The 26454-nt window shown below is 38.5% G+C and overlaps 2 protein-coding genes across 2 annotated transcripts in view; both read left to right on the top strand.

Moving 5' to 3' along the window:
• Tf (transferrin) overlaps nt 1-6338 on the top strand; it is a 29894-nt gene extending 23556 nt beyond the window's left edge. The window contains exons 15-17 of the mRNA XM_046431595.2: nt 2954-3138; nt 4514-4703; nt 6141-6338. Coding sequence (XP_046287551.1) covers nt 2954-3138; nt 4514-4703; nt 6141-6175 — 410 coding nt within the window. The 3' untranslated portion in view covers nt 6176-6338. The remainder of the gene's footprint in view (nt 1-2953; nt 3139-4513; nt 4704-6140) is intronic.
• Nucleotides 6339-10959: 4621 nt separating this feature from the next.
• On the top strand, nt 10960-26367 carry Srprb (SRP receptor subunit beta). The gene is made up of 7 exons (XM_046431597.2): nt 10960-11262; nt 11801-11895; nt 13382-13459; nt 16218-16300; nt 19919-20055; nt 21706-21760; nt 25277-26367. Exons 1-7 carry the CDS (start codon nt 11109-11111, stop codon nt 25488-25490), a joined length of 816 nt encoding a protein of 271 aa, XP_046287553.1. The 5' UTR covers nt 10960-11108; the 3' UTR covers nt 25491-26367.
• Nucleotides 26368-26454: the final 87 nt, after the last annotated feature.

Raw genomic sequence — 26454 nt, 5'->3', positions numbered from 1 at the left:
CAGTTATCAGGATCAGGAAATTTTACATTATGTGGATTTCATCCCATATAGTACATATTCAGGACTTGTCAATCATTCCAATAATGCCCATGATAGCTATATTTTTTATATTTTTCTGCTCCATGCACTGAGAAGGCCTAGAGATAATTACATACCAGTAGCAATGAGCATCAAGATATTGGCTTCTAAATTCTATTCTCTGCAAAAAGGAACCAGAACTCCTTGGAAAAATAGCTAAATCTGGTTGGGGCCAGCAAACTATATGGCGACCCACTCACACTGAAGGACTCAAAAAATGACAGATGCATATCTCTCTCTCAAAAAAAAAAAAAAAGTGATGGCATGAATCAAAACTTCAGGAGACAATTGGAAAGACCTCCCACCACCAAATCTGGGAATTTTGAACATTCTAACAAATAATAATAGCAGAAGAGGATAGTAACCCACAGAATGAAGTAGGAATCCATGAAATGAAACTGCTCAGACAAAGGAAGGAAAGCTCTTCCTCATCATAGAATCTAATTAACAAATGTAGAAGGAATAGGAAAGACAGAAAAGCCCAGTATCTCTATTTCACAAGGTTTCATTTTCAGGCAGAGTACCTCAGCCTTGTAGGCTCAACTTGCATAAGTCCAAATTCCTTGTCCTTCTCTCAGAGTTCCCTTCTCTTCTCATAGTCTCTATCCCTATAGAGAATCTTGTTATACTTCCTGCCAATCACAACCAGATTGAGCCTGTCAGTCAGTCTTATATTATCTCTCAAAAAATGTGCTGTTATATGTTATGGTATAGAAGAAGCAAGACACAAAACCACATGGGCTCTTGATTTTATGTATATATGTGTGTATATGTTGTAATCATGTGTAGTAAAAAGACTAGATGAAATGTAATCATTTTGAAGGAATATGCTATGGAATTATAAATGTTTCAAAATTTTCTTCCAGACACCATATAGCATTCTACAAATTCTTACAGACATGCATTACTTTGATCTTTCTAGAAATAAAACAAGTCTTCACAGACTCATGCTGAGCACCTCACTCAGTGCCCTTTAGAGCTTGGCCATCTCATCTGTTTGGCCACACTGCCCAAGATTCTGTTCCAGAATCACCAGGCACACACTTGTTCCTGAGTCTTCCCTGTGTTATCCTTTCCTTCCACATAGAAGGATCCTTTCTCCACCTCTCATCCTATGCATTATACAAAATACACCTAAAACTTTGCCTTCTCCGACTAGCTTCCCTAATCGATCTGCTTTTGAAGCCCTGGTTCTGAATTTGCACAGCATTTAGAGTGTGCTCCACAAAATTTATTGTCTGGATCTTCACTCTGGATTATTTGCCTTTGGTATGTGTGTTATTTTCTTAGCTCCAAAGACCGTTCCTTGCAAAGGGCTGAGACTATATAGTATTACTCAATAAATACTTGAATTTCCAAATAGAACAGAACAGATTTGGATGGAAAGCTGATGGATTCTATTTGAAAGATGTGAATTTTGACCAATAGGCAAGAAAGGGAAGGAGAAGTGTTAGCAAGTGCTCAAAGGTGTTTGTGTATCTTAGGGTTGTGGTGAGAAGGGCATTTGGTTCATTCAACTAACATGAAAATGCACAAATCCTTTGAACTAGCTATTCTATTTCCAAAGTACAATCAAACAATATTACTCATTTTAACCCAACTGTAGTGGCAAAAAAATAAATCATAAACACCCTAAATGTCCATTAATAAAGGAATAGTTTTCAAAATTACTGTCCCTTCCTCTCTACATTGCTGTAAACCCAGCAGGTGCAGGGGTGCATGCCTATAATCCCAGCAACTCCGGAGGCTGAGGCAGGAAGCTAATGCATTCAAAGCCATCTTCACCAACATAGCGAGACCCTGACTCTAAATAAAATATAAATAGGGCTGGGGATGTGGCTTAGTGGTTAAGTACCCCTAGGTTCAATCGCCAGTATAAAAAAAGAAAACAACTACTATGCTACGTCCATACTAAGGACTAGGATATGGTAGTTAAAAAGAATGAAATTGATTAACATATGCTGACACAGATGAAGCTACCAGCTTGTCAGTGGCTTATATTTGACAAGATCTAATGCAATGAAAAATTATAAATATGTAACATCTTATAGACACAGTAGAGGTAAAGACATATAACAAGTATTGGATTGAAACAAAGTGATATAAAGGATTAGAGCTACAGTATATATATTCCAAAACACATGAGCATGATCTCTTGCATTACTTGCTCAGTGAAACAAAGAAAATTAAATGAAAATGAATGAAATTTAAAAAGGTTGCAATCCCATATTATGGAAGAGAAATAAAAGTTGGTAAAACACATTTGAGAAGTACCTCAGGAGAAGAAGCTGAAACCTTGAGAATGGTGTGTGTGTGTGTGTGTGTGTGTGTGTGTGTGTGTGTGTGTTTCAAAGAGAGTACAGGAAAGATTGAGGCAAGAGGCTGAGATAAGCCAGGACCTGCACCACATACGCATGTGTGAATTAGAACAAGTTACAGGGGAGTCGGATGGAAAATGCTGGTGCAGATTGCAGAAGTGTCCCCTGGGGAAGAGTTTCTGTTTGGAGATGCCATTTATAGCACAGATCTTGATAAACCTGGCTCAGAACATCATGTTCTTCCTATGCTAGAGCAAGAAATATTGAAGGCTTTGGAATTTAATAAAAATGAGGACTTTTTTTTTGGAACCACATCTTTCTCACCTGGCTGGGGAGGGAAGATCAGAAGAGGGTAGTCATAAATAGGTCCTGGTGTGAGCCGACTATCACCTTGTAGACCAAGTTGAGTGTCCCTTCCTCTCCACATTGCTGTAAACCCAGCATGTGCATTTCTGCTGGCCAGAGGGTCCAGATCCTCCCCACCCCAGTGGTCAGTAACATCCTCCCAGTGACCAAGGCCATAAGCTCAGGCTGATCCACTTTCTTTCTCTATCCAGGAAAGAACCCTGATGAGTGGGCTAAGAATCTGAAGGAGGAAGACTTTGAGTTGCTGTGCCCTGATGGTACCAGGAAGCCTGTGTCTGAAGCTGAGAACTGCCACCTGGCCCGAGCCCCGAATCATGCTGTAGTCTCACGGAAAGATAAGGCAGCATGTGTTCGCGAGGTGTTACGTAGCCAAGTGGTATGAACCAGCCAGAGTCTCCTGCCCTTAATTCCTACATAGTTACAGATTGTTTGTGGGAGTTCATAGCTAAGTACAACCCTGGCTCAAGCCTTTTCTTTCTGAAAACTAGAATTGAGAGGCCATGGATTATGGACCAGAATCTCAGTTTGGTAGCTTCCTAGCTGTGCCATCTTAGTTATATGGTTTATCCTCTCTCTGCCTCAGTTTCTTCATTGTAAAACAGGAATAGCAATATTTATGCCTGCTTCTCAGTTAATATGAGGATTAACGGTTAGATCCAAAGGGTTTAGGAAAATGTGTGATCCATGGGAAGTGCTCCAAACATGCTAGCTAAGCAGTTATACAACTGGACCTCTCAGGACTGGCATTTCTGTCTCTCTATCACTGGAAATAAGTCCCTGTCTGATCCTTGTGTCCTCAGGACCACGAATATGCCTTCCTGCTCCTCTTAGCCTTGCTTAGGGTACCCTTCTTTTCCCCACATCTGTCCTTTATAAAAGTGAAGAAGATTGATCCTGTTTCCTAGCAAGACTCTTCAAGTCTTGAAGAATAGATTTCTATTGCTCTTGTTTAGGCAGACTGGGCATGATGCTCAATAGTGTGAAGAGCACAGGACCTCTATGCTTAGCAAGCCTTCCCTATGGGGAGGAAAACCATGTCAGGGCCATTCTCAGAGAAGAGAGGGGCTGCTTGAGTGTTCTAATCCTGAAGACCCCTCTATAAGTAAACATCACCTTCCTCTTAGGTGATGAGTCTCCAGTACTTTTTTCAAGAAAATTAAGATAGCATATCTTGAAAAGTCCTAATGTTCAGAAGTGCATGAAAACAATACTGAGTATGTAATGACCATCCCCTAGGTGCTATATGGAATTCTAAACTTTTTATAGTCATCATTTTACTTATAGCCTTAGAAGGACTGGAGAAGTTAAATGGTTGGCCCCAGATAAGACTAGAAATGCAATCAAACATGAACTTTCAACAATGACCTCTACTACTCCTCTAGGAGGGGTCATATTGAACAACTTCTTGGGCATTGAAGAACATGTTATTGTCCTCTCATTTCCTATAAGCAGCCCCCAAGGGACTTGGGCAATGAAGCAGGGGAAGAGACCAGAGAAGGCAAGAGTGGGTGGGTGGAAGGAGGGACATCTCAGAAGAAGCTAGACAAGGCCCCTTACAGAGGACTTGCATAAAATCCTGGAATTGGGACTTCAAGTGGATAAATGGTGGATGAGGGAGGTGGAAATTCCCAAGGCATATCTGTAGCTTCCCTTTGTTGCTAGGACTGATTCAGAGCTTTGAACCTCCTCTGATGCATGTTCCCAGCTGCTCAGGGCCACAGGTCCTCACGTTATTTTCTGTCTTTTGACAGACTGAGTTTGGAAGTCATGTATCGGACTGCTCGAACAAGTTCTGTTTGTTTTCATCGGAAACCAAGGACCTTCTGTTCAGGGATGACACAAAATGTTTGGTCAGACTTACAGATGATACCACATATGAAAAGTACTTAGGGGCTGAGTATGTCACAGCTGTTGGAAACCTGAGAAAATGCTCCACCTCAAGTGAGTAGGAGGAACAGCAAGAGAAAGTTGCAAATAAAGCACAGTTGTGGGTCCTGGGGTGGTGGATGCAAAGGAGAAGTGGAGTCTGGCCCTCAGGATGTGTCCCATGGGAAAAATGAAACAGTAAGAGAACAATATAACCTAAGCCCAGAACGTATGATAGGTCAGCCTGTATGAGCAGGTAGTAAGGGGGACAGAGGCCCAGGATACTAAGATAGTGAACTTATTGGACATCTTCTAAGAAAATGAGGAGGTTAATGGGTATGAGCACATGTCATTGCTCTTCAGTAAACTTTTTATTAGAGTTGACTTGTTCAGTATGGTAGCCAGTATCAAGATGTGGCTATTTAAATTTCAATGAATTAATATTGAATTAAATTAGGCTCCCCCTTTTCTTTTTGACGGTAGTGAGGATTGAACTCAAGGCCTCGTGCATTCTAGGCAAGTAGTCTACCACTGAGCTACATCCCAAGCCCCAAACTGAATTAAATTTAAAAATTATTTCCTTAGTCTTACCCAACCACATTTTAATTGCTTGGTAGCCACAAGTGACTCCCTATTGGTCAGCAAAGAGAACATCATTGCAGAAAGTACTTTCAGACAGTAAGGCTCTAGAGATAAGTTCTGGTAATACAAAGTTGCCAAACATACCACTCATCTGGAACAGGTTCTAGGAACTGTGATAGAATAAAACACACCTCTGCAGTGTAACTATCTGTGAAATAACCCAATCACTTGGAAGCATTTGGAAGATGGGGAGAATAAGATGTGGTATAGGGTAGTTATTCTTCAACTATAGAAAGTGAATAAGTGAATCTTGGTCCTGATGAAAAATGTGTATTTCCAGGCCCTAAAAAAAGACTGATTCAGCAAGTCTGTGCTATTTCAGGATGACTACGCTTTAAAAATTGGCCCATATAATTCTAATGTAAGCAACGTGGTCATCCAGGGCCATGGTTACAAAAATCAGGTTAACATTTACTTAACCTGTATCCTCTAAAGGGAGGTTGTCTGGCTCTGTATTCTGCCTCCATCCCTAGCCCAAGCACAGAAATTGGCAGATGCTTCTTACTATGTAAGTTCCTCACCTGCTTAAAGAGGTCAGGCAGAGAGCAGACTTCCAGGGTGACCCACCCACATGAACTCAGGTGTGTAAGCCCTGCCCATAAGAAACAAGGTAGGGGGATACTATACAGCAGGGAAACCATGTTAAAGCCTTTGTAGCTTTGGTGTGGTGCCTTCCCTGAGGGAGGCATAGGTGCTGTGCAGGCAAGTGGGGAAGGGCACTTGGGAAATGGTCCAGTATGTCACAAGAAGAGCAGGGCAACCAGTCTGAGTACCTGCCTCTGTGCTACACTTAACTGTCTATTCACTCAATGGTTCATAAAGAAATATAAGTACATTCTGAATTTCCTATCTCTCTGCTCTGCTCCATAGGACTCCTGGAAGCCTGCACTTTCCACAAATATTAAAATCCAAGAGGTGGGGCTGCTCCTCGGATGGAGACGGGAGCTCAGGTGACCCGTGGTCTTCCCCTGATCTCGCTAGCTTGAGGGGCTTGTGTCAACCGTGTTTGTCTTCACAGCTCTGTTGTCACATGCATAGGTCACAAAATAAAGACTATTGTTGATTTTATATTTCAACAACTTCATTTTTTTTTACAAATATTTCCACCAGAAGGATTTCTTTATCTGTCTATGTGTGCAGCTGAACCCCTTCTTCTGAGCTTAAGACCCATCTAGATTTTCCCTGCAGTTCTGTGTGGTGCCATAACCATACCTCTTGGGTCCACCACATGAAGGAACATTTTCTAAAAGGGTCTGTGTGTTCATTATAATAGAATCAAATGTATGTGCTCCTATGTATGTGCACATATGTGTTACCAGGGAAGGGGCAGGAAGGATAGGGAGTGAGTTACAAAGATCAAGTGTTCAGTGAGTATAGAAACGAGTATAGAGGACTTATTTTTTTAGGCACCAGGGATTGAACTCAGGGGCACTCAACCATTGAGCCACATCCCCAGCCCTTTTTTGTATTTTATTTAGAGACAGTGTCTCACTGAGTTGCTTAATGCCTTGCTGTTGCTGAGGCTGGCTTTGAACTTGAGATCCTCCTGCCTCCGTCTTCCGAGCTGCTGGGATTATAGGCATGTGCCATATGCCTGGATTTATTTTTATATTTTGAATGCATCCTATCTGACATAGCCAAGGTTCTGATTCTAACCTGATTCTGAAACATCTTTGGCTAAAAATCATCCCTTGGACAGTTTCTGCCGTCTCCTTCCCTTCTCACCCAGCTTCCTCTAAGAGGGAGGCTCATTTTTCCTTGTGTCATTTATTATTATTGAATGAACACACAGAAACCAGTCTTTGGCTCCACCCACTTACCTGAAGCTACTCTGGTGAAAGTCAGCACCACCTTCCCACTGTTAAACCAACTCAGTCATTTCATTCTTGAACCTGTTTCCTGCACATGATACAGTTGACCAGACCTTCCTCCTTGGGACTCTTTCCCTTAGCTTCTTGGACATGACCTCTCTCCTCTGCTTTGATTCCTACCTCTCTGTTCATTTGTGGTCTTACTGTAGACTCATCCTATCTACCTTGGAATTGGGGAGGGGGGGGGCGGGAATCTTCCTGGAGTTCTTCTCTAGATCCAGTGCTCCTCTCACTTTCCAGGCTCTCCTTCAAGCAATGCTAATGACTCTTGGGCACCCATATTGGTCATTGTAACCCCAGCCTCCAGTGTCCCCCAACACACTGATTCCACCTATTACCAGTGGATCTATATTGTAGAGTCCTACAGTGAGCAGAAACCCAACAAATCAAAATCTGGGCTAGAGGTGTAACCCAGTGATAGCGGGCTTGCCCAACATGTGTGAAACCCTAGGTTTGATTCCCAGCATTACAAATAAAACAAAACAAAAACAAAAAACAAGAGAATCATCCTGTCCTTCTTCCTTCTGTTGCTTCCCTAAACTAACTATTGTTAGTATATTGGCTGAAGACACTGTCATTTACTCAGTCATTCATGCTGCAGACAGAGGTATCAAGTCTCATTCACCATTTTCCTCCATTCCACATCCAAAGTCTATGTTGATTCTGAACCTCTAAATAACTCTCCACTTGCCCCTTTTACCAACTCCTACCACAGCCTCACTTTCCATTCAGATGCAGAACTGCAGATAAGGGGTTTCTGCACAAAATCTTTCACACTTCTCTTAATCTCAGGAATAAGGACTCTGGATGTGCTTTGCAGTCTAGACCTGGTGTGAACCTTTTTATACCAGCCTTGATTCACTCTGAACCTATCAATCCTCAGCCTATTGAAAAGTCACCTAAAGTCCACCGTCACCCCAGATCCTATAATTTCAACTTGTCCTTTGTTGGGATGTGGTCTGTCTCGTTGTAACAGGTCAATACACCTAATTTTGATAGACTAACAGAACTCTTAGGCATTTGGGCTAGTACAACAACTTTTAGTGTCAGGAGTCGCTCTGGAAATACACACCCTTAAGTCCTGAGCAAGAGATACTGAACAATTATTGTGTCCCATAATAACCTGGGCTTCATGCTCAGATAATGAGGAGGCTCCAGGAGTAGGTGTCACCCAGTGGAGTTGAGTTACACTCACCTGTTCCTTTGTAATCCTACCCCTTTGCCCTTTTTGGGATAGAATGTTCTATGGAACCTCCCCTTGTGTGTCCCCTGTATAAGAATAAAGAATTCCAGTGGTTCTCTCTTTTTTTCCATGGACCCCTAAGGTCGGAGAGCCATCCTGGATTATTGAAAAGGTACTTCTTTGTGTTTGTGTGCTTTCTTTGCCATTTTCTTAAGTTATTGGAGTAGTCGGATTTGCGAACCCGGCATAGGTCGCCAGCTAGAATAGATGGCAATAATTCGGCACCCTTCCACCATCCTTAATTACTAAAACAGGATAGGCAGATGTTACTGGGCAGTGGTCTTTTATACATATATCCAAAAGCTAACATGTGCCTATGGTAAAGAAACATTGATTACCACCAACCTTAGATCACAGTGTTTTAGAGCTACTGGCCAATCCAATTACATAAGAAACCTAATAAGATATAATATTTAAAGAAACATCAAAATTTATAGTGAGAACTATATACTAGAAAATCAATAAAACAAATAATAATGTATTAAAAATAAATTTAAAAAGTAAAATAAAATTCAGTAAAACGGAAAGAAAAATTGAGATACAAAATAAATTTCTCTTACATAAATAAGAGTGAGTTAGAATAATAATGTTTTGTAAGAACAAGTAAAATGCATCACTAAACTCATGAAAACTACATTTAAAAGTGATTTAAACCATACTCAGTAAAAAATAATACAAAAAAGACATAGTGCCTTGGATAGGAAGACTCAGTATTGTAAAGATGCCAATTCTCCCTTAATCAATATACAAGCAATTTTTTAACTCAAGAAAATTATAGTACTGCTCAATTAAAAAATAAACATGAGACAGTTAAGAATAAGTCTGAGAAAAGAGTAATGATAGTGGACCAGTTACCTCTTCCATCTATTAAAATGTATGATAAGCTCCTGGACATTTGCATTAGGGATCATTTTTTGGATATAAAACCAAAACCTCAGGGCACAAAAGCAAAAAATAAACAGGGCTAGGGATATAGCTCAGTTGGTAGAGGGCTTGCCTAGCATGCATAAGGCCCCAGGTTCAATACCCAGCACCACAAAAAACAAAACAAACAAACAAACAACAACAGAAAAAGCAAAAAATAAATAAATGGGACTATATCAAACAGAAATACTTCTGCACAGCATAGAAAACAATCAACATAATGAAGTGACAGCGCGTAGACTGGGAAAATATATTTGCAAATCATGTATCTGATAGTTAATATCCAAAATGTATAAGTCATACAACTCAATAGTAGAAAAACAAATAGTCTGAATAAAAAAACGGTCAAAAGAACCTAATAGACATTTCTCCAAAGAAGAAAAATTGCCAACAGGTATATGAAAATGTGCTCAGCATCATTAATGATCAGGGAATGCTAACAAAACCACTATGAGATACCACTTCATGCCCATCTAGAAGGCTATTATCAAAAAGTCAAAAGATAACAAGTGCCAGTTAGGGCATGAAGAATGGGAACTCTTGTACACTTTTGGTTGAAATGAAGATTGGCACAGTCATTATAAAAATGATAGGAAGAAAGAAAATTAAAGAATTCAAAAGAGAACTACCATACGACCTAGCAATCCCTCTTTGGGTAATACCCACTCATGGATTTTTCTAAAGAAGAACCAATGGTTATTATAAAGGAGCAAAGTGTGTATGTATGGAGTTCTCTCCTCAGTATTAGTATTGGAGGGAGTAGCTAAGAGGATGCATTTTTGATCAGGCAGGAAGTGAAAGAAAGATGTTAAGATCTTTGGATGGTTAACAATATGATTTAGGCAAAACCTTGAAAAACTGACCATGGCGAGAAATACAATTTTGAGCATTAGTTTGACCTTGTTGGCAATTGATGCTGAATCATCAATTACAAAATTCATAAAAGTTGGTTAGAATAGCCATTTTAGCAAGAGTGACAGAGGTAAAGCTAGGAAGGTATGTTTGTGTTGGAAAGTAGATATGGAGCAGGAGTTAGGACCATAAGAAAGAATTAGAATGTGGCAAGATCTGATATTTGTAATTGATGATGGTAATTTATAATCAAGTGATTTATTTACTTTCTTAACCCTCACATTTTAAACATCCTTTCTTGATCCAGAGTCCCCATTGTTTGTTTTTATTGAGTGAATCCTACTTTGTTTGAACATGTAGTATGTAGGAGTCCAACCACTTGGGATCTACAGTTAACTATGTCACCCTCAACTGCAACTTCTTATTGCATTGAGACTAAACTCTAAGTTCCTGAGCACCGCTGAATGCCTTCCTAGACTTACCTAGCATTGATTTTCCTGGCTGCTTCCCTTAGTGCAGTCATTTGAGTCTCATGCCTAGGTGTACAGTGTAGGGGACTAAATTACTGTGTTTCCTGCACATGCCGTCGGCTCCTACTTCTTTTCTTCTTTATGGAGCTTTCTTGCCCCTTTAAGCGCCCGCAGCGGCTCACTCATCCTTCAGATGCGTCTCACCTCACGTAGAGACCGACTAGAAATTCTAAGTGGAAATTTCGAGAGCCATTCATTTCATTGCTCTTTCCACAGTCATTTAGGCGGCGAAGAATGAGGGTTCTGGCCTTCGTAGAGGAGCTGGGTGTATGAGCGAACTACAACTCCCATCAGGCACACGGGCATCCCACAGGCCCGAAAGCGGGAACTACCACTCCCGTGAAGCTCTGCTGCTCGCGCCTGCGCAGAGCATAGGGCCACGTCGCTTTTGCGGCACCGGAGAGCACGCGCCTCATCCATGGCTTCCGCGGATTCACGGCGGATGGGAGATACCGGCGGTGCCGGGGGCACCTTCCAGCCCTACCTAGACTCCTTGAGGCAGGAGCTGCAGCAGAGGGACCCAACGTTGTTGTCAGTACTGGTGTCGCTCCTCGTAGTGCTGCTGACGCTGGGTAAAGAAGCGGTGGGTGACTATGGTGGGTGCGGGGTGGCCGGGGTCCCGGCCTCCGCTATGCTTCGGCAGGCCCGGGAGCCGAGAGGGCGTTTTAGTGGAGTTTAGATGTGAGATTCAACGTGTCTGTCATCCCACCCTCTTGTCTAACGCAGCCCTGCGTTAAAGGGGGATCTCGGGCGACCCCGGGAGTGAAGTCCTGGTGCTTGGGACACGCGTTTCCCTAACTCCACTCCTGTTAAGCCTGGGCGCGCGGTCCCCTCCCTTTCCATCACTTACCGCCGGGACCCACGGGGTCTGAAGACCAGTGCGGACATCCTATGTTTGCGAGCGGGGTTCTGGGAATACAAAAGTCATAAGATACCCCTTGAGATATCCACGCTCAGGGAAGAGGTGTAGACACAGAGAGTTGACAGTTGATAGTGGATGGCACTCAGCGGGTGCCTAAGTAACCACCGTAAATAGTGCTAATAACAAAGTAAATCACAGGTTATCATAGATATCTTTGTTTTATTATTACTTTCCCCTCTGTTCCACAGTGCTCTGGAAGTTCATCTGGAGCAGAAAGAGCAGTCAGAGAGCTGTTCTCCTTGTTGGTCTTTGTGATTCCGGGAAGACATTGCTGTTTGTCAGGGTAAGTGCTTTGATTTATACCTTTGTTAAACTTAATATTATGGCATCCCTGTATTCCTGTGATTTCATGTTTTAATTGGCAAAAGAAACTTATCCTGCCAAATTTGGAGTGAATTCTAGACTTTATGAAAACAAAAAGACTCTTGAAAATCCTATGAACTAAAATTTTATAGCCATTCCTGTTTCTTTTTTTTTCTCCTTACCAGATGCTGATATTTAATTCTTATCACAAGATTTTTTAATAAGTGTTAAATGGCTAAGGATGCCGTTAAAGACATATAAACCTGACCTACTTAAAAGTTATAATTTATCATGTAACAAACCTTTCAGAGAGCCTGTGAAAGACTTTTTTTTTTTTTTAATGTTTCAATTTTTTTTGGAATTTTTTGGATTTTGGAAGATTTGCCCCAGTAGCCAAACTGTGGTTGTATTTGTACCATGACTTGACACATGCAGTTACATGCCAGTCTGCGGATTCTTTCCTCTATAAATTTATTGTCATTAAATCTGACACATGATGTGAATATTAGTTGTTACTTTTGTGTTCACAAGAGGAAAATGAAACCATGAAAATGTATGTCAAACTTTATTCATTCATCGATGACATGAATAACTTCTTTGATGAATCAGATAATACTAGAGAAATACTTTCTCGGTGTCTTGTGCTAACCACATGTAATGGCTCTAGACAACATGGTTTTAATTTTAACCTTCCTTTGTCACTTTCTTAAGTCTAAACAGCCTATGAAGCAGTAAACAAAGCTCTAAATTGTGGTATTTGCTGATTTCTGTAGTGTAAATACTCCTAACATGACCATTTCCAAGTGACCAGCCCAGCTTTGACAAAGTTATTTTTTTGAAGGATGATTCTTCTTTAATAGTTTATGCTAGTTAGGTTTCTTTTCACTAATACTTATTTTTAATGTATACAGCATTTTTATTTTTATGTTTTTTATTATTTTGAGACAGTGTCACACTAAGTTGCATAGGGCTTTGCTAAATTGCAAAGGCTGGCCTCCAATTTTTTGATCGTCTTGCCTCAGCTTCCTGAGTTCCTGGGATTATAGGTGTACCCCAACATACCCTGCTGTTTTTGGTATTTTTAACTGAGTATGTGTTTTACTATGAGAATAGGACAGATTTTCTGCTTTTTATTCTTCCTTTGGACAGTAGAATTTGTTTTCCTTCCACTAAGGAAATATAATTTCAAATTATTTATGATGGTTAAAAATGTTTACAAAAGGGAAGTAAATTTGGCCACTAACTATGGTTTGAAAATATTTTTTTTTCTCCTATTGAAGAGAGGGGGAGGAAGTTTGCAATTTTTCTACAGGTTAAAAAAAAATAAAATCTTTTTCAGCTATTGTAAGCAGCATTCATTTTATTTGCTCTTTAACCTGGGCAGGCTAGAACATTATTATTACTCATTAGATTTGCTATTATTTTTAATATGTTCACTCTGATCTCTCCCATCTTATTTTTTACAGTTGTTAACAGGCCATTACAGAGACACTCAGACTTCCATTACTGACAGCTCTGCTATATACAGAGTCAACAATAACAGGGTAAGATGTGACTGCAGTGTTAAAGAGTCTGACAATCTGACTGGAATGAATTAGTCTGAGGATGTAGATACCATTTAAAGTTATTTTTATAGGGAATATAAAAATATATTATGTGACAAATTCTGCCCTTTATAATCTGTTGGCCAATGTAGTCATTTCTACCTCTCCTTTGTAGTCACTTATGTACAGTAATGTTATGACTCATTTTATTCTTAATTTTTTTTTTGTCTTCTTTCTAACTTTACTTATTTAAGAATGGACATTAGGGCTGGGGTTATGGCTCAGTAGTAGAGTGCTCACCTAGCATGCATGAGGCACTGGGTTCGATCCTCAGAACCACATAAATGTAAAATAAAGATATTGTGTCCACCTAAAACTAAAAAATAAATATTAAAAAAAAAGAATGGACATTAAGTCTTTTTCTTTTATGTTTTAAAGAAGTAATACATGTACACGGAACAAAAAAATTGAAAAGTAATTTTTCCTTTTCTAATCCCACAAGCCAGTCTTGTTGTTGGAAGTAATAACCGCTATTATTTTTGTGTGTAAGCTTCTAAGTGTTCAATGCATATACAGTTGTATCTATATATCCTTTAATTATATTTTTTCTTAACACACTTTTTTGTCCATATTTTTTTAATTTAACAGTATGACTGATAGAACTTCACTTTTTTCTCCTACATTTAAACACATAGTACTATCTAGTTGACTTATGAACTGCATAGTATTCTACTCTGTGGCTGTACCATATAATTAAATTTTGATGTAATCAAAGTACTGCTAATATTTAGTTTTGTTTGTGGTTAGAATCTTATGCCTTTACAAACTGTTGCAATGGATATCTTGAAAAGTATATATGAGCACTTTCAAAAATACCCATAAAGAATCATGAGAAAGACTTTTCTAGAATGTAAACAGTGACAGGCAAGCCAGTTATGATACTTAATGAGTTGTAGTGAGTGAGTGGAATGAGGACTAAGTGACTGACTGGAAGAGTGGAAGCACAAAAGGATAGTGACTTAGAATTGTGATCTTAGGGCTCTTTTCCCTAGAGCCACTTCCCCTTTGTGGTGCCTCTAGAGTTAAACATTGTAGGCAAAGGTACAGGGACTCCATTTAAATATCTAGAGATATTTTTGTTTATTTGAATGATGGCAATTTTTCTGACTAAAACCTTTTTAAATTTCCAAAGATTTGGATTTTGAAATTTCAGGTTTAGGAGATCATTAATTTTTGGGGTCCTGTACTGAATTTTTTAAAGTGGGCTATTTGAGGGTGTGTTAGACCTGTATCTCTCAGTGCAGTAGCTACTGACCCTGCGTGACTGTAGAGCACTGAAATTTGACCAGTCCAAATAGAGGGGTCCTATAAGTATCAAGTACTTACCAGACTTTGAAGAACCAGTGTGAAAAAAGGAATGTAAGCAATCATTAATAATGTCTTGGTTCCTTAGTACATATTAATAATATTTTTGATATACTGGATTATATAACTTATTATAACAAATTTTACTTTTTAAATATTTACTAGAAAATTTAAGATTACATGTGGCTTGTATTATATTTTTGTTGAGAATATAGAACATTCCCCCCTTTTTTCACAAACACTGCTCCCACTCCCTTAAGTTTAGATTTAGTTTTCTCTAGGTAGTAATGTACCTAGTCATGAATCTTCTGAATTGCTAATGCTGTGTGGTTCAGTGCTATTTTTGAAATGGAGCAGTAGATCCTAATCTGGGTTCACCAGATTCTTACCAATATTTTGAAAAGGCTAGTAGGTATTTTTATTTGTCTTTCTGACAGATCATAATGAATCCAGCTGGAATTATGTCAGATCTGTACATGATACTGATTCCCTTCTATTGAACCGTGATCATGGTTGGAGGTAAACATGCGAGAAATGATTGATGAGTCTGATACTTGTACTAAAGCCACATCTTCTGATACTTGTACTAAAGCCACATCTAAGAGTTTTGTCACTGAGCACAGACACATTTACATTGATCATAAGGTCAAGGATGCAGTCCTGGAATGGTGAATAGGACTTAGTATTAGTGCATAATGTGCTTGGTCAATAGGGGTTCAAAAATTGGCAAACAATTTGACAGATTTGAAACAAATAAATGGGTATCTGGTAAGCACATATTTAAGAATTAAGGGGTGGAAACTATGAAAGTATGCTTTGTTATAATGATTAAGGATCCCAGTAATGGCAACATGTGTTATAAATTCTAAGTTCTTTTTTGCATTATAAGCTTGTGAATATTTATTACAGTTGTTAACATTGTTTTTGCTTTTATTCACACTGGTATCTCCTAAACCTCAGATAGACCACACATTCCTGACTCCCTCAGTCAGGTTTCTTACGAAACCTAACAACATTTATCAAAATTGTTACTTTATATGTAATTTTACATCATGCTTAATGTTAGACTGGGAGCCACATCTTTGTTCACTGTTATATCCCCAGAACTTTGACCAGTGTTTTATTTTTGTGGGGGGAGTTTGGTGTTGGGGATTCAGCCCAGGGCCTCATGCATGCTAAGTAAGCAGTCTGCCAATGAATACATTCCCCATCCCTGGGCTGGTGTTTTATTTGAAAATGTTCCATGAAAATTTGTTTGATTTATTTATTAGAGTAACACTTGTTGTATTAATTAATTAACTAGACTCCAGTATTATATGCCTTTAATTTGATCCTGATGTGCACATGGATCTAGATGGAAACATTAATTCAATATTATTGTTGCCATCCTCAGGGCAACAGCTTGACCTTGATTGACCTCCCTGGACATGAGAGCTTAAGGCTTCAGTTCTTGGAGCGGTTTAAGTCTTCAGCCAGGTAAGTAGAAAGAAATGAAGTGGGCTTGTTGAAGTTGGTACTGTGTATCAAGTCTGCACATGTGGGACTGGTGTTTTGCTCTGGTGGGATTCTGGAGGCAGCACACTGTCCTGCAGTAGAAAGAACATGGAGCTTAGAGTGAGCCACTTCTGGGTTGCAAGCCCACCTTTGCTAGGATTGTGAAGATTGTATGGGATAATGCTTCAGGAATATTTCTCAGAGTGTTTGGGAAGTGTTCCCTCATTATTATTAAAATATACTCTGAAGATGAATTCAGTGACATACAGGATTATTAATATATAGGAAAAAATTTTAAAGCTCTGTTGGGTCCCAGAAATTATTAAACTCCAACATTATGTGTAACTTTATTTCAAGAACAATATTTTCATAATTCTTTCAGTGTCTGCCCTCATGTTATTAACCCTTAAATTCTTTACTAAAATTCTTATGCTGCATTTGCAAGTGTTCTCTTCATGTGTATATCTAACATTGATAAGAACTGGAGAGGAAAATTAGTCTGACACATTTCAATGATTTGAAGACATTTTAATGTCTCTGAATTTTAAAGGCATCTTACAGTTGCAGTTATCCCAGGTGTGATAGTTTAACTGGCAGTATTTTCTCCTCTTAGTGGTTCCTGAAATGTTTCTTTGAATTGATGGCATCTTAGTTTTGAGGAATGAGTTGGTTCTTTCCTTTTTATTGAACACATGTGGACTTAGATTTTGAAATTGTTTCCTTACCCACAAGATGGTGATGATGAGCAGTTTGTTTCATAAGAGAATGTGATTTTTTTTTAATTCTTCAGACAATTTAGACAGATCTAGAATTGGGTATTAATTTACCATTGAATTTTTTTGTTTTTATGTTGTCAGTTATAAATATTTTATAATTTGCAGTATAATTACTCTGTGACTCAAGTATTATAGGTAAATAGAACAAACATGGGGTAGTGGTGCACACCTGTAATCTCAGCTGAGGCAGGAGGATCGCAAGTTCAAAGCCAACCTCAGCAACTCAGAGAAGCCCCAAGCAAGTCAGTGAGACCCCATCTCAAAATAAAAATAAAAAAGAGCTGGAGATGTGGCTTAGTGGTTAAGTGCTCCTGGATTCAGTCCCCATGAAAAAAGAAAAAGAAGATAAAACTGAGTTCAAAGAACTCTTAATCATAATAAATGCATATTAAAGATTATTATGTGCCTTTTATTACAAGTCAAATTTCCTTAATTTCTATTTTTCCCCTTTACTTGTGAAATATGTTATTTCTACTCTTTGTGGTTCTCCACTTGCCCGCCCCCCTTCCTTTTTAATATTTATTTTTTAGTTTTAGGTGAACACAATATCTTTATTTTACATTTATGTGGTGCTGAGGATCAAACCCAGTGCCTCATGCATGCTAGGTGAGCCACAACACCAGCAGCCCCTTGTCCCTCCTTTTAAACGTTGCACAACATCTCATAAAATCAATAATACTAGTTCTTTTTTCCTAAAGCTCGAATGCTTTAACTCTGCTCTTCCTCACATCATTCTTTTTCACCTCCAATGATTGCTGATTTTTGCCCTTATATTCAATGATTACTGAGACATACCTGGATTCTTATGATTTCTTTCGACAAATTCTGGCATTCTGCTCTTTTCTTTTTTTTTTTTTAGAATTTTTTTAATATTTATTTTTTAGTATTTGGCGGACACAACATCTTTGTTTGTATGTGGTGCTGAGGATTGAACCCGGGCCGCACGCATGCCAGGCGAGCGCGCTACCGCTTGAGCCACATCCCCAGCCCCTCTGCTCTTTTCTTTTAGGATCTGTTTTTCCTCTCAGTTTTAGAAATATTTCCAGAGAGTGAGTGAGTAGTAAAATTTCTCATCTTTTGTTCATTTGAAGCTATCTTTATTGGGTATTAGAATGGTGATTTTAGCTGAGTATAAAGTCCTGGGTGGTAGTTGTTTCCATGGTGACATGGAAGGCATGACTGCTGACTTCTGTGTCTGCTGCTGCAGTCTCATTGTTATTTTTCTAGGAAATCTGTCTGGTCTGCCTTCTGTCAAGGGGTGGATTAGCTTTGTCATGTTTGGAATTTAAATGTGCTGTCCCAGACCAGAGATTCATATCTGTCTTCAGTTCTTAGAAATTCTCATAATCTCTTCAGGCTAGTGCTGTTTCTCCATTCTCTGTTCTCACATCTTGTAACTCATTTGCACAATTGAACCTTAGTATTTCTGCCCTTCTTGTTTCTTGTATCTTCTAAATTTTTCTACTTTGCATATTGTGTGATACTCTCAAATTTGCTTTCTAGTTTACTGCATTTTGTTTTAGCTAAGAATAATCTCTGCTTAACTTTTTCATTGAGTTTTTAATTTCATTTACTACGTATGGTCTTTAAATTTTTTTTCCCAAAAAATCGCCTGTTTCTTCTTCTTATAATTCCTAGTATTGTGCGCTTAAATAATTTTAACCATGTGTTTTGTAGATTGCTTCATTTTCTCTAATTTGGGGGTGCTTGTTTTTCTCTGGCATGACTGTTTATTTTCTTCTGTGGTTTGTAATATTTGATCCAGAACCCTTCAAGGGGATGCATTATTGTTGTTGTGATTGATATACTTTAGTATATGAAAGCCTCATTCGAGGAGTTACATATTTCTATCTGTTGGGACCAGAGAGGTTTAGAATATGGCCCAGTTTTTATGTAAATCTTTCTACTTAGGAATCTTGCACCTGGGGAGAGTGTAAATTCACACTCCATACCTGGAGGCCTGGTTTTTCAATTTCTTTTGGTATTATTTTCCAACCCTGGGCCTCTAGTAGACTGCTTTTAAGTTGTAGGCTTCGTGCAGCGGGTTTGGTTCCAGCTCCCCAGTGCATGTCAGCCATTGCATGTCTCCTGCCCCACTGGGCATTTAGACCATCGTCTGTAGTTTCCCTGGGCTGTTGTGCTTTAACTCTGATATAGCTTTGTTTGTGGCACATGAAGATTTTCACTGCTGCTGCCTTAAGTCAGGCCCTCCCTGGTCATGCTCTTCTAGTTCATTTGCCTTCTACGATTTCTGTCATTTAGGTACCAGTAGTCTGTGCAAGACAGAAAAACGTAAACTTCATAGGTTGATGTGTCACACTCTTTGCTCTGTGACCTGGTCGTGTGTCGTTCTCCATCTCCCTATGTACCAGCTTGCCTTGACTTCTTTAATGTATGTGTTTCCCTTGTTTGTGCCTTCAATATACTATGTTCTGGACATTTTATCTAGTTAAAATTCAGCTCAACTACTCCATCCTCCTTGTCTTTGACCTTGTCTTATTGAAATGATCACCTCTTTGTTCCAGTTACACCATGGGCATAGTTCTGTCCTGGCATTTATCATAGAGCTCTGAGTGATTTCTTGGTCTCTGAGGGTGGACATCATTCCTCAGTCTCTGCTCAGCTTAAGGCATTGACCCACAGTATCATTCAGTACTAGTTTTTGTTAAATGAAGATTAGTGTTGTGTGATTAACTCTACACAGGCCTGCATATGTTTCTCTAGTGTGTGATTCACCAATCTGAAGAAATTAAGGCTAGAATTTTCAGGATCATGGTGCACTGATGCAGGCTCATGTGTGAGTTTTTCTTTTTTTTCCCTCTAGGGCTGTTGTGTTTGTTGTGGACAGCGCAGCATTCCAGCGAGAGGTGAAGGATGTGGCCGAGTTTCTGTATCAAGTCCTCATTGATAGTATGAGTCTGAAGAACACGCCATCATTCTTGATAGCCTGCAACAAGCAAGGTGCCATTGTGTTTTCTACCATAATAATTAAGATTTTTCTGAGATCACTACTAAGAATTAGTTCAGTTGTCCACAGTTGTCATTATTGAGGTTTGGAGACAGTTGTCGTGAACTACAAGTGGAAGGATTTTTTTTTTTTTTTTTTTAATTTTTAAAATTTGGGTTTTTTTAGTTTTACATGACAGTAGAGTGTATTTTGACATATATACATGGAGTATAACTTCCAATTCTTATGGTTGTACATGATGTAGAGTTACACGGGTTGTGTATTCATATATGAACATAGGAAAGTTATATCTGATTCATTCTACTGTCTTTCCCATTCCCCTCCCCCCATTGTGAGTCAGCATCCGCATGTCAAGAGAACATTCAGCCTTTGGATTTTGGGGGATTGGCTTATTTTACTTAGCATGATAGCCCCTGGTTCTATCCATTTGCTAGGAATGCCATAATTTCATTCTTTATGGCTGAGTAATATTCCATTGTGTATATACCACATTTTCTTTATACATTCATCTGTTGATGGGTACCTAGGTTGGTTTCATAGTTTAACTATTGTGAATTGAGCTGCTGTGAACATTAATGTGGCCATGTCATTACAGTATGCTAATTTTAAGTCCTTTAGGTATAAACTGAGGAGTGGGATAACTGGGTCAAATGGTGATTGCGTTTCAGGTTTTCTGAGGTTAAAACTTAAAATTTATTTCTACTCCCATCTTTTCACTCATTTTGTTACCAGGCTTTCCTAAGGGTCCACAACAGAGGAATTGTTACCTATTTTTTTGGGATATAGGTTTTTTTTCTTTTTTTTGAGATTATAAATTATTTTACTTTACCAAATTAAGTTTGTCAGATTTCGATGTGTCATGTCAGTTGTGTCATGTCAGTTGCACTATTTTGGAGGGAGAGGTTGGAGTCTCTCCTTCCAAATAAGTTTATCATTCAGCAAATTTTATCAATGGGAGTTTACAAGATTTTCCTTTAAACTGGTAACCATTAAAAACCATTAAAAGCCCAGTTAAACTGCCCTTCAGTTCTGCTACCAATAAAATAAGATAAACTAGTCTTCCTTTCACTGATCTGTTTCTTAAAGTTCTGTGAAGAACTTAAAGCATTTCTCAGAAGTGGTTAGATTATGATACTTAACGAGAGATGTATTTATTAGCATCATTACCTGACTTCTTTTGATTTCTCTTACTTAGCATGTAGAGAGCAGTTAATGTTTATTTGGGGTTTGTGGCCACACCAAGCATCCCTGTAGTGTGAAGGATGCTTTCACATCATTAGTATCAGCTGAAAGCATGCTGAGTTTATTTTTAAGTGACAAGTAGGGTTTTGTCTATTGGAGTGAAAGTTCTTGGTTGAGTCAGAGAACTGGTAAGGTGTTTTTTTTTTTTTTTTTATGTTAAACTGACTGGACTCATACGTATTGAATTGAAAGGTCTGTAAGGTATGGAAAACTTAAGTCCATGTTAGGGTCATCAACATAACATGTTTGTAAGCATTACTTTGGGAAATCCATATGTGCAAATCTAATGTTTACTTTGATAGAGAAAGAATTAGTGATAAAAGCTCTTTTTGAAAAGAAGTGAGAAGAAACTTGCTGGTTCACATTCTGGTTTAATCTACAACAGTGTTTTTACTTTACAGATATTGCAATGGCAAAATCAGCAAAATTAATTCAGCAACAGCTTGAGAAAGAACTGTAAGTGTGAATAAAGCCTGTTGGTTAAACACATTCACATATATATAGGCTTAAAACAGCATGTTCATATTTCTTTTGTCTGGTTATCAGTGATGATCACAATTATTGTCTGAATATTAGTGTGAGATGTACTTATTAAATAATTTTTAGAATCACCAAAGGAATTGTTAAAAGCATTAATGGGATATTTTTAGGTTATTTAATTTTTTTTTAATTTTAAAATTTTGTTCTTTTTAGCTGTACATGACAGTAGAATGTAATTTGGCTTTTTCAATTTCATGTAGAGAAGATTTATTGAAACCGTTTGCTCAATTTGTTTTACCACCGCTACTGACTCATAATTGATATGAAAGATCTTAGAAACTAAAAAATTGTACACACCAATTGAGATCAGTGTTATTTCAGAAAATGGAAGTGTTTGTTCACCACACAGTAAAACTGTGTTTAAAGGTGCATGTAAAAAAATAATAAGATAAAAACAGACAAAAACCAAGGATCAGGAAAAAAGAAGGAAAACAGTTTTAAAGCCACTGGAAATTATTGTTGACAGAATGAGGAATATAAAAATCAAGGGTAGCATTTTGTAGCTTCTTGTATTGTTTTCATGCTACTTGACAATATTATTTACCCTGCTTAAAAGCTACATGCACCATTTGATGCTTGTTAAATGAATAAAGAAGTAGATCATGATGGGGAAAAATGTTCTCAAAGTTGAATTTATACAGTTTATACAGTTTTTCCTCATCAGATCAGGCGTACTCAGAATTTAGTCAGCTTCAGGAGTAGCAGACTCCTGCCCAGGGCCTGCAAGCTGAGTAGTTTGACATTTTTAAAGGGCAGTTTAAAAAAAGAAAAATACACAACAGAGACCAAATACGGCTCACAAAGCCCCAAATGTTTAATTTCTGGCTCTTGCTGGCCTGACCTGTGCTGCTCTCTGTGGATCCTACCCTTCTGAAATTGTGTGTCTGTCTCAGTGCTCTCTCTCTTGAGGCCATAAACAGTACTTTCCTTAGGCTAGGGACATGGGAACAGTTAGATAATTTGGTTTCTAAGATTGTGTTGCATTTGTGGGGAATCATTTTGGGAGAACAAAAGCTATTATAATATTATTTGTGTTTCAGGGTTCTTTTTGCCCTCCCCCCCACTTTTTTTTTGACAGTGCAGTCCCAAGTTTACCCATATTTAAAACAGGTTTTTCTTTGGTTATTTGCTTTTTACAGTAGGGTTAGAGGAAAACAGTACAGAACTAAACACTGTGTTATAAACAGTGAAGTAAAATGTTGAAAAGTCATAAAGGTTAACATTAGTTAAATTAGAAACCTAATTTTAATTTAATTTTTTATTTTTGAGAATTAGGCCCTGTCTGTTTTGAAGGAATTTAAAGTTTTGAATTACAAGGGTTATTTTTTATAACCCTGTGGCAAAAGCTGGTTACACATAATGTTTTGCTCTTTTTTTCTTAAAAATTGTTATAACATGGTATACATATAAGAGTATATAAGGTGCATATATTAAATTTGAAGATTATAAGATGGATACTATGTACTCACCACTAAGCCTAAAAGGCCTAGCTGGCTGTGTGTTCCTTCCCAAAAGCTTTCCCTCAGAAGGTAAATGATATCCTAAGTTTTTTTGTAGCAGTTTTTTACATTTTTTATTGTTTCTTTTTTGGGTTATATATAACAGTAGGATTCATGTTGACATAATTTTAAAAGCATGGGATATAATTTGCTCAAATTCAGTCCTCAGTATTTCTCCTGTCCCCCGTCTCCCTGTTCCTTTTTCTCTGCTCTACTGATCTGTGTGCTGTTTACTTTCAGATCTTTTTTTCTTTTTGGTTAGTATCTTGTGGATATAGATGATATGAGATTCACTGAGGTGTATTCCTGTATGAACATAGGAAAGTTAGGTTAGATTGATTCCTCTTTTTCTCTTATCCGACTCTTTTCCTTCCCCCTTAGTTCCATTCATTTAGCCTGTTGGTCTTCCTGCTTTTTTGACAGACTCCCCTCCTTCTTTTTTCCCTTTCCCATTCTTTCTCTTTTTCCTTCCTATTTTGGACTAATTTCCACATATCAGAAAAAATATTTGACCTTTGGCTTTCTGAATGTGGCTTGTTTCACTTAGCATTATGGTGTCCAGTTCCATGCATTTATCAGCAAATGCCATGATTTCATTCTTCTTTATGGCTGAGTCATACTCCATTGTGTATATGTACCACATTTCTTTATCCATTCATCTGTTGAAGGTTGGACATAGCTTGGGTATTGTTAATTGTGCTGCTAAACATTGATGTGGCTGCGTCACTAGAATATGCTGATTTTAGATCTTTTGTATATATACTGAGGCGTGGGATAGCTGGGTCATCTGGTAATTCCACTCTTACTAGTTTTTTGAGAAATCTCCATACTGCTTTCCAGAGTGGTTGCACCAATTTGCAGTTCCACCAGCAAAGTATGAGTGTACCTTTTCCCCACATCCCTTGCCAACACTTATTATTATTTGAATTCTTGATAATTGCCATTCTGACTGGAGTGAGATGAAATCTTAATGTAGTTTTGTTTTGCATTTTCCTGATTGCTAGAGATGTTAAACACTTTTTCATATATTTGTTGGCCAACTGTAATTTCTTCTTTTGACCAGTGTATGATTAGTCTTTCCCATTTATTCAATTGGGGTTTTCTTTCTTTCTTTCTTCTTTTTTTTTTTTTAGAGTTAAGTTTTTTGAGTTCTTTATATGCCCTGAGGAACAGGTGGCAGAGATTCTCTCCCATTCTGTAGGGTGTCTCTTCATGTTCTTAACAATTTATCTGTTTTTTGAACTATTTTTATTCTGTTTTTGTTCTTAAATAACGTATTATTTAGTTTTGCCTTTGGGCTTCATTAACTTTTAAGCAACCTTATAGAACCAAGAAATGTTTTCCCTTGTAGGAAAGTTAGTTGGTCTGGCAAGCATTCCTCTGCTTCTGGGAGCAGAAAGGGAGGAGTTAGCAAATGTATTGTTCATGCGCTGTTTTGTCAGGGCCAGCAGGTGGCAGTAAGGTGACTTAGTGGAGAAGGTTTTTGCAAATGAAGAGATTGGAGAGCAGTTAATTTTGTCAAATTAGATATAAGAGTCTAGAGTTTGTGGATTTATAAGTTCCATATCCAAATAGACTCAAGGTAAAATAAATACCCTGTCTACCCGTGCTTAGCTTTCATAAATTAAGTTTTTATAACACTTATAGCATGAATTTTAAACTGTAATTTAAAATGGCATCAGGAGATTCTAACAGAAGAGGGCCTTGGCTGAGAGAAAGTTGCTATGACCTGGGTCCACTACTGACCTGGTGTCACCTAGGTGAGAAATTGGAGCTCCATCTTGCAAATGCAAAGGATTGTTCAGTAACCTGAATAGCATAATTTACAGGTTCATGATTATTCTAGTCTTAAATGAGTGCTGACATATTTAGAAGTGTGATTTAATTGCTGTGTAAAGTTTTGTTGCTGACTTGTTTTCTTCTCCTCCTACAGCAACACCTTACGAGTTACGCGTTCCGCTGCCCCCAGCACGCTGGATAATTCCAGCACCGTCCCTGTTCAGCTGGGAAAGAAAGGCAAAGAGTTTGAATTCTCACAGTTGCCCCTCAAAGTGGAGTTCCTTGAGTGCAGTGCCAAGGGCGGAAGAGGAGACACTGGCTCTGCTGACATCCAGGACTTGGAGAAATGGCTGGCGAAAATCGCCTGAGCGTATATCTGAAGCACAGCCATGGTTGTCTGTGGGTGACTGGCAGTTTTGGAGAAAGGGTAGTCTGGCATTGATAAAGAAGGGGCACAAGATGTGGTTAGAAAATTTTCTTTATTTTGGAAACAAATTACTGTTGGCACCAGCTTAGATTTTTTGTTTAAATTTAGTTCTCCCGTATTTCTCCCGTTCAAAGGAGTCACCTCTGTTTGGCTCATCTTCCCTCTGTTAAGGTGTGTGTAACTTCCCTTTAGTGTGTTCTTGATTTAGATTGAGGTCTATGTGACATCACAGTTCACATAGAGAGGACATTATCATGAGACTCTGGTTATCTGAAAACTCTTATCCTCTGCCTCTGTGCTTTGGTTCCTTTTTCTTGGAAACAGACCTGCCTGTGTATGAAACTAGCTGATTTCCAGTCACCTCTGACATTCACGGACTGTGCACTGTCTAGTCCTCTGTGTTCCCAGCTTTGCAGATGCAGTTGTGGTCGTTGCCCCACATGAAGACTGCAAGGCTGAGTGGGCAGTGGGTATGTTCTCGGTCAGCTCAGTGACTTGTCATACTCCAGCCTCAGCATTTTGGTTTTAAAATCTCATCAGTCTTTCCCAGAGGATGGAGTCGTAGATGCCAGATCTCTAAATGCCAAGGGTCTCACGTGTTCTAGTGGTCATACTAGAGATTACAGGAAGACTTAAACACTGCTCTGCTTTCTCTATGGCCGAGGGTTCCTGGGCTTTGTTCATGTGCTGCTCAGGTTATTCCTGTTTTGTACTCTTAGCTAGAATGTTGTGGAACAAATACAAGTGAAAAGTTTTCTGTAGATTTTTGAAGTGCATATTCGTTCATGCTTTAAAAAAAGATTGCCTTTTCAAAGTGATGTTTTTTGCTGTCTTCTTAAACATTTGGGTTTTTATTGCTTTTTTAAGTGAGTAATACATTCCTTGATAAATAAACCAACCTGTCC

This window comes from Marmota monax, unplaced genomic scaffold (assembly GCF_021218885.2).
Source record: "Marmota monax isolate L192 unplaced genomic scaffold, Marmota_monax_Labrador192_F-V1.1 WCK01_AAM20220418_F8-fsc00022, whole genome shotgun sequence".
NCBI classification, from domain to species: Eukaryota; Metazoa; Chordata; class Mammalia; order Rodentia; family Sciuridae; genus Marmota; species Marmota monax.
This window is presented reverse-complemented; position numbering and strand designations above follow the sequence as displayed.

Bases quoted from the DNA above. Each gene is read 5' to 3' on its own strand.
- Srprb (XM_046431597.2), top strand. From the start codon at position 11,109: ATGGCTTCCGCGGATTCACGGCGGATGGGAGATACCGGCGGTGCCGGG. The intron at 11,263-11,800 runs GTAAAGAAGCGG...TCTGTTCCACAG, and splicing joins CGTAGTGCTGCTGACGCTGG to TGCTCTGGAAGTTCATCTGG. The intron at 16,301-19,918 runs GTAAGTAGAAAG...TTTTCCCTCTAG, and splicing joins CGGTTTAAGTCTTCAGCCAG to GGCTGTTGTGTTTGTTGTGG.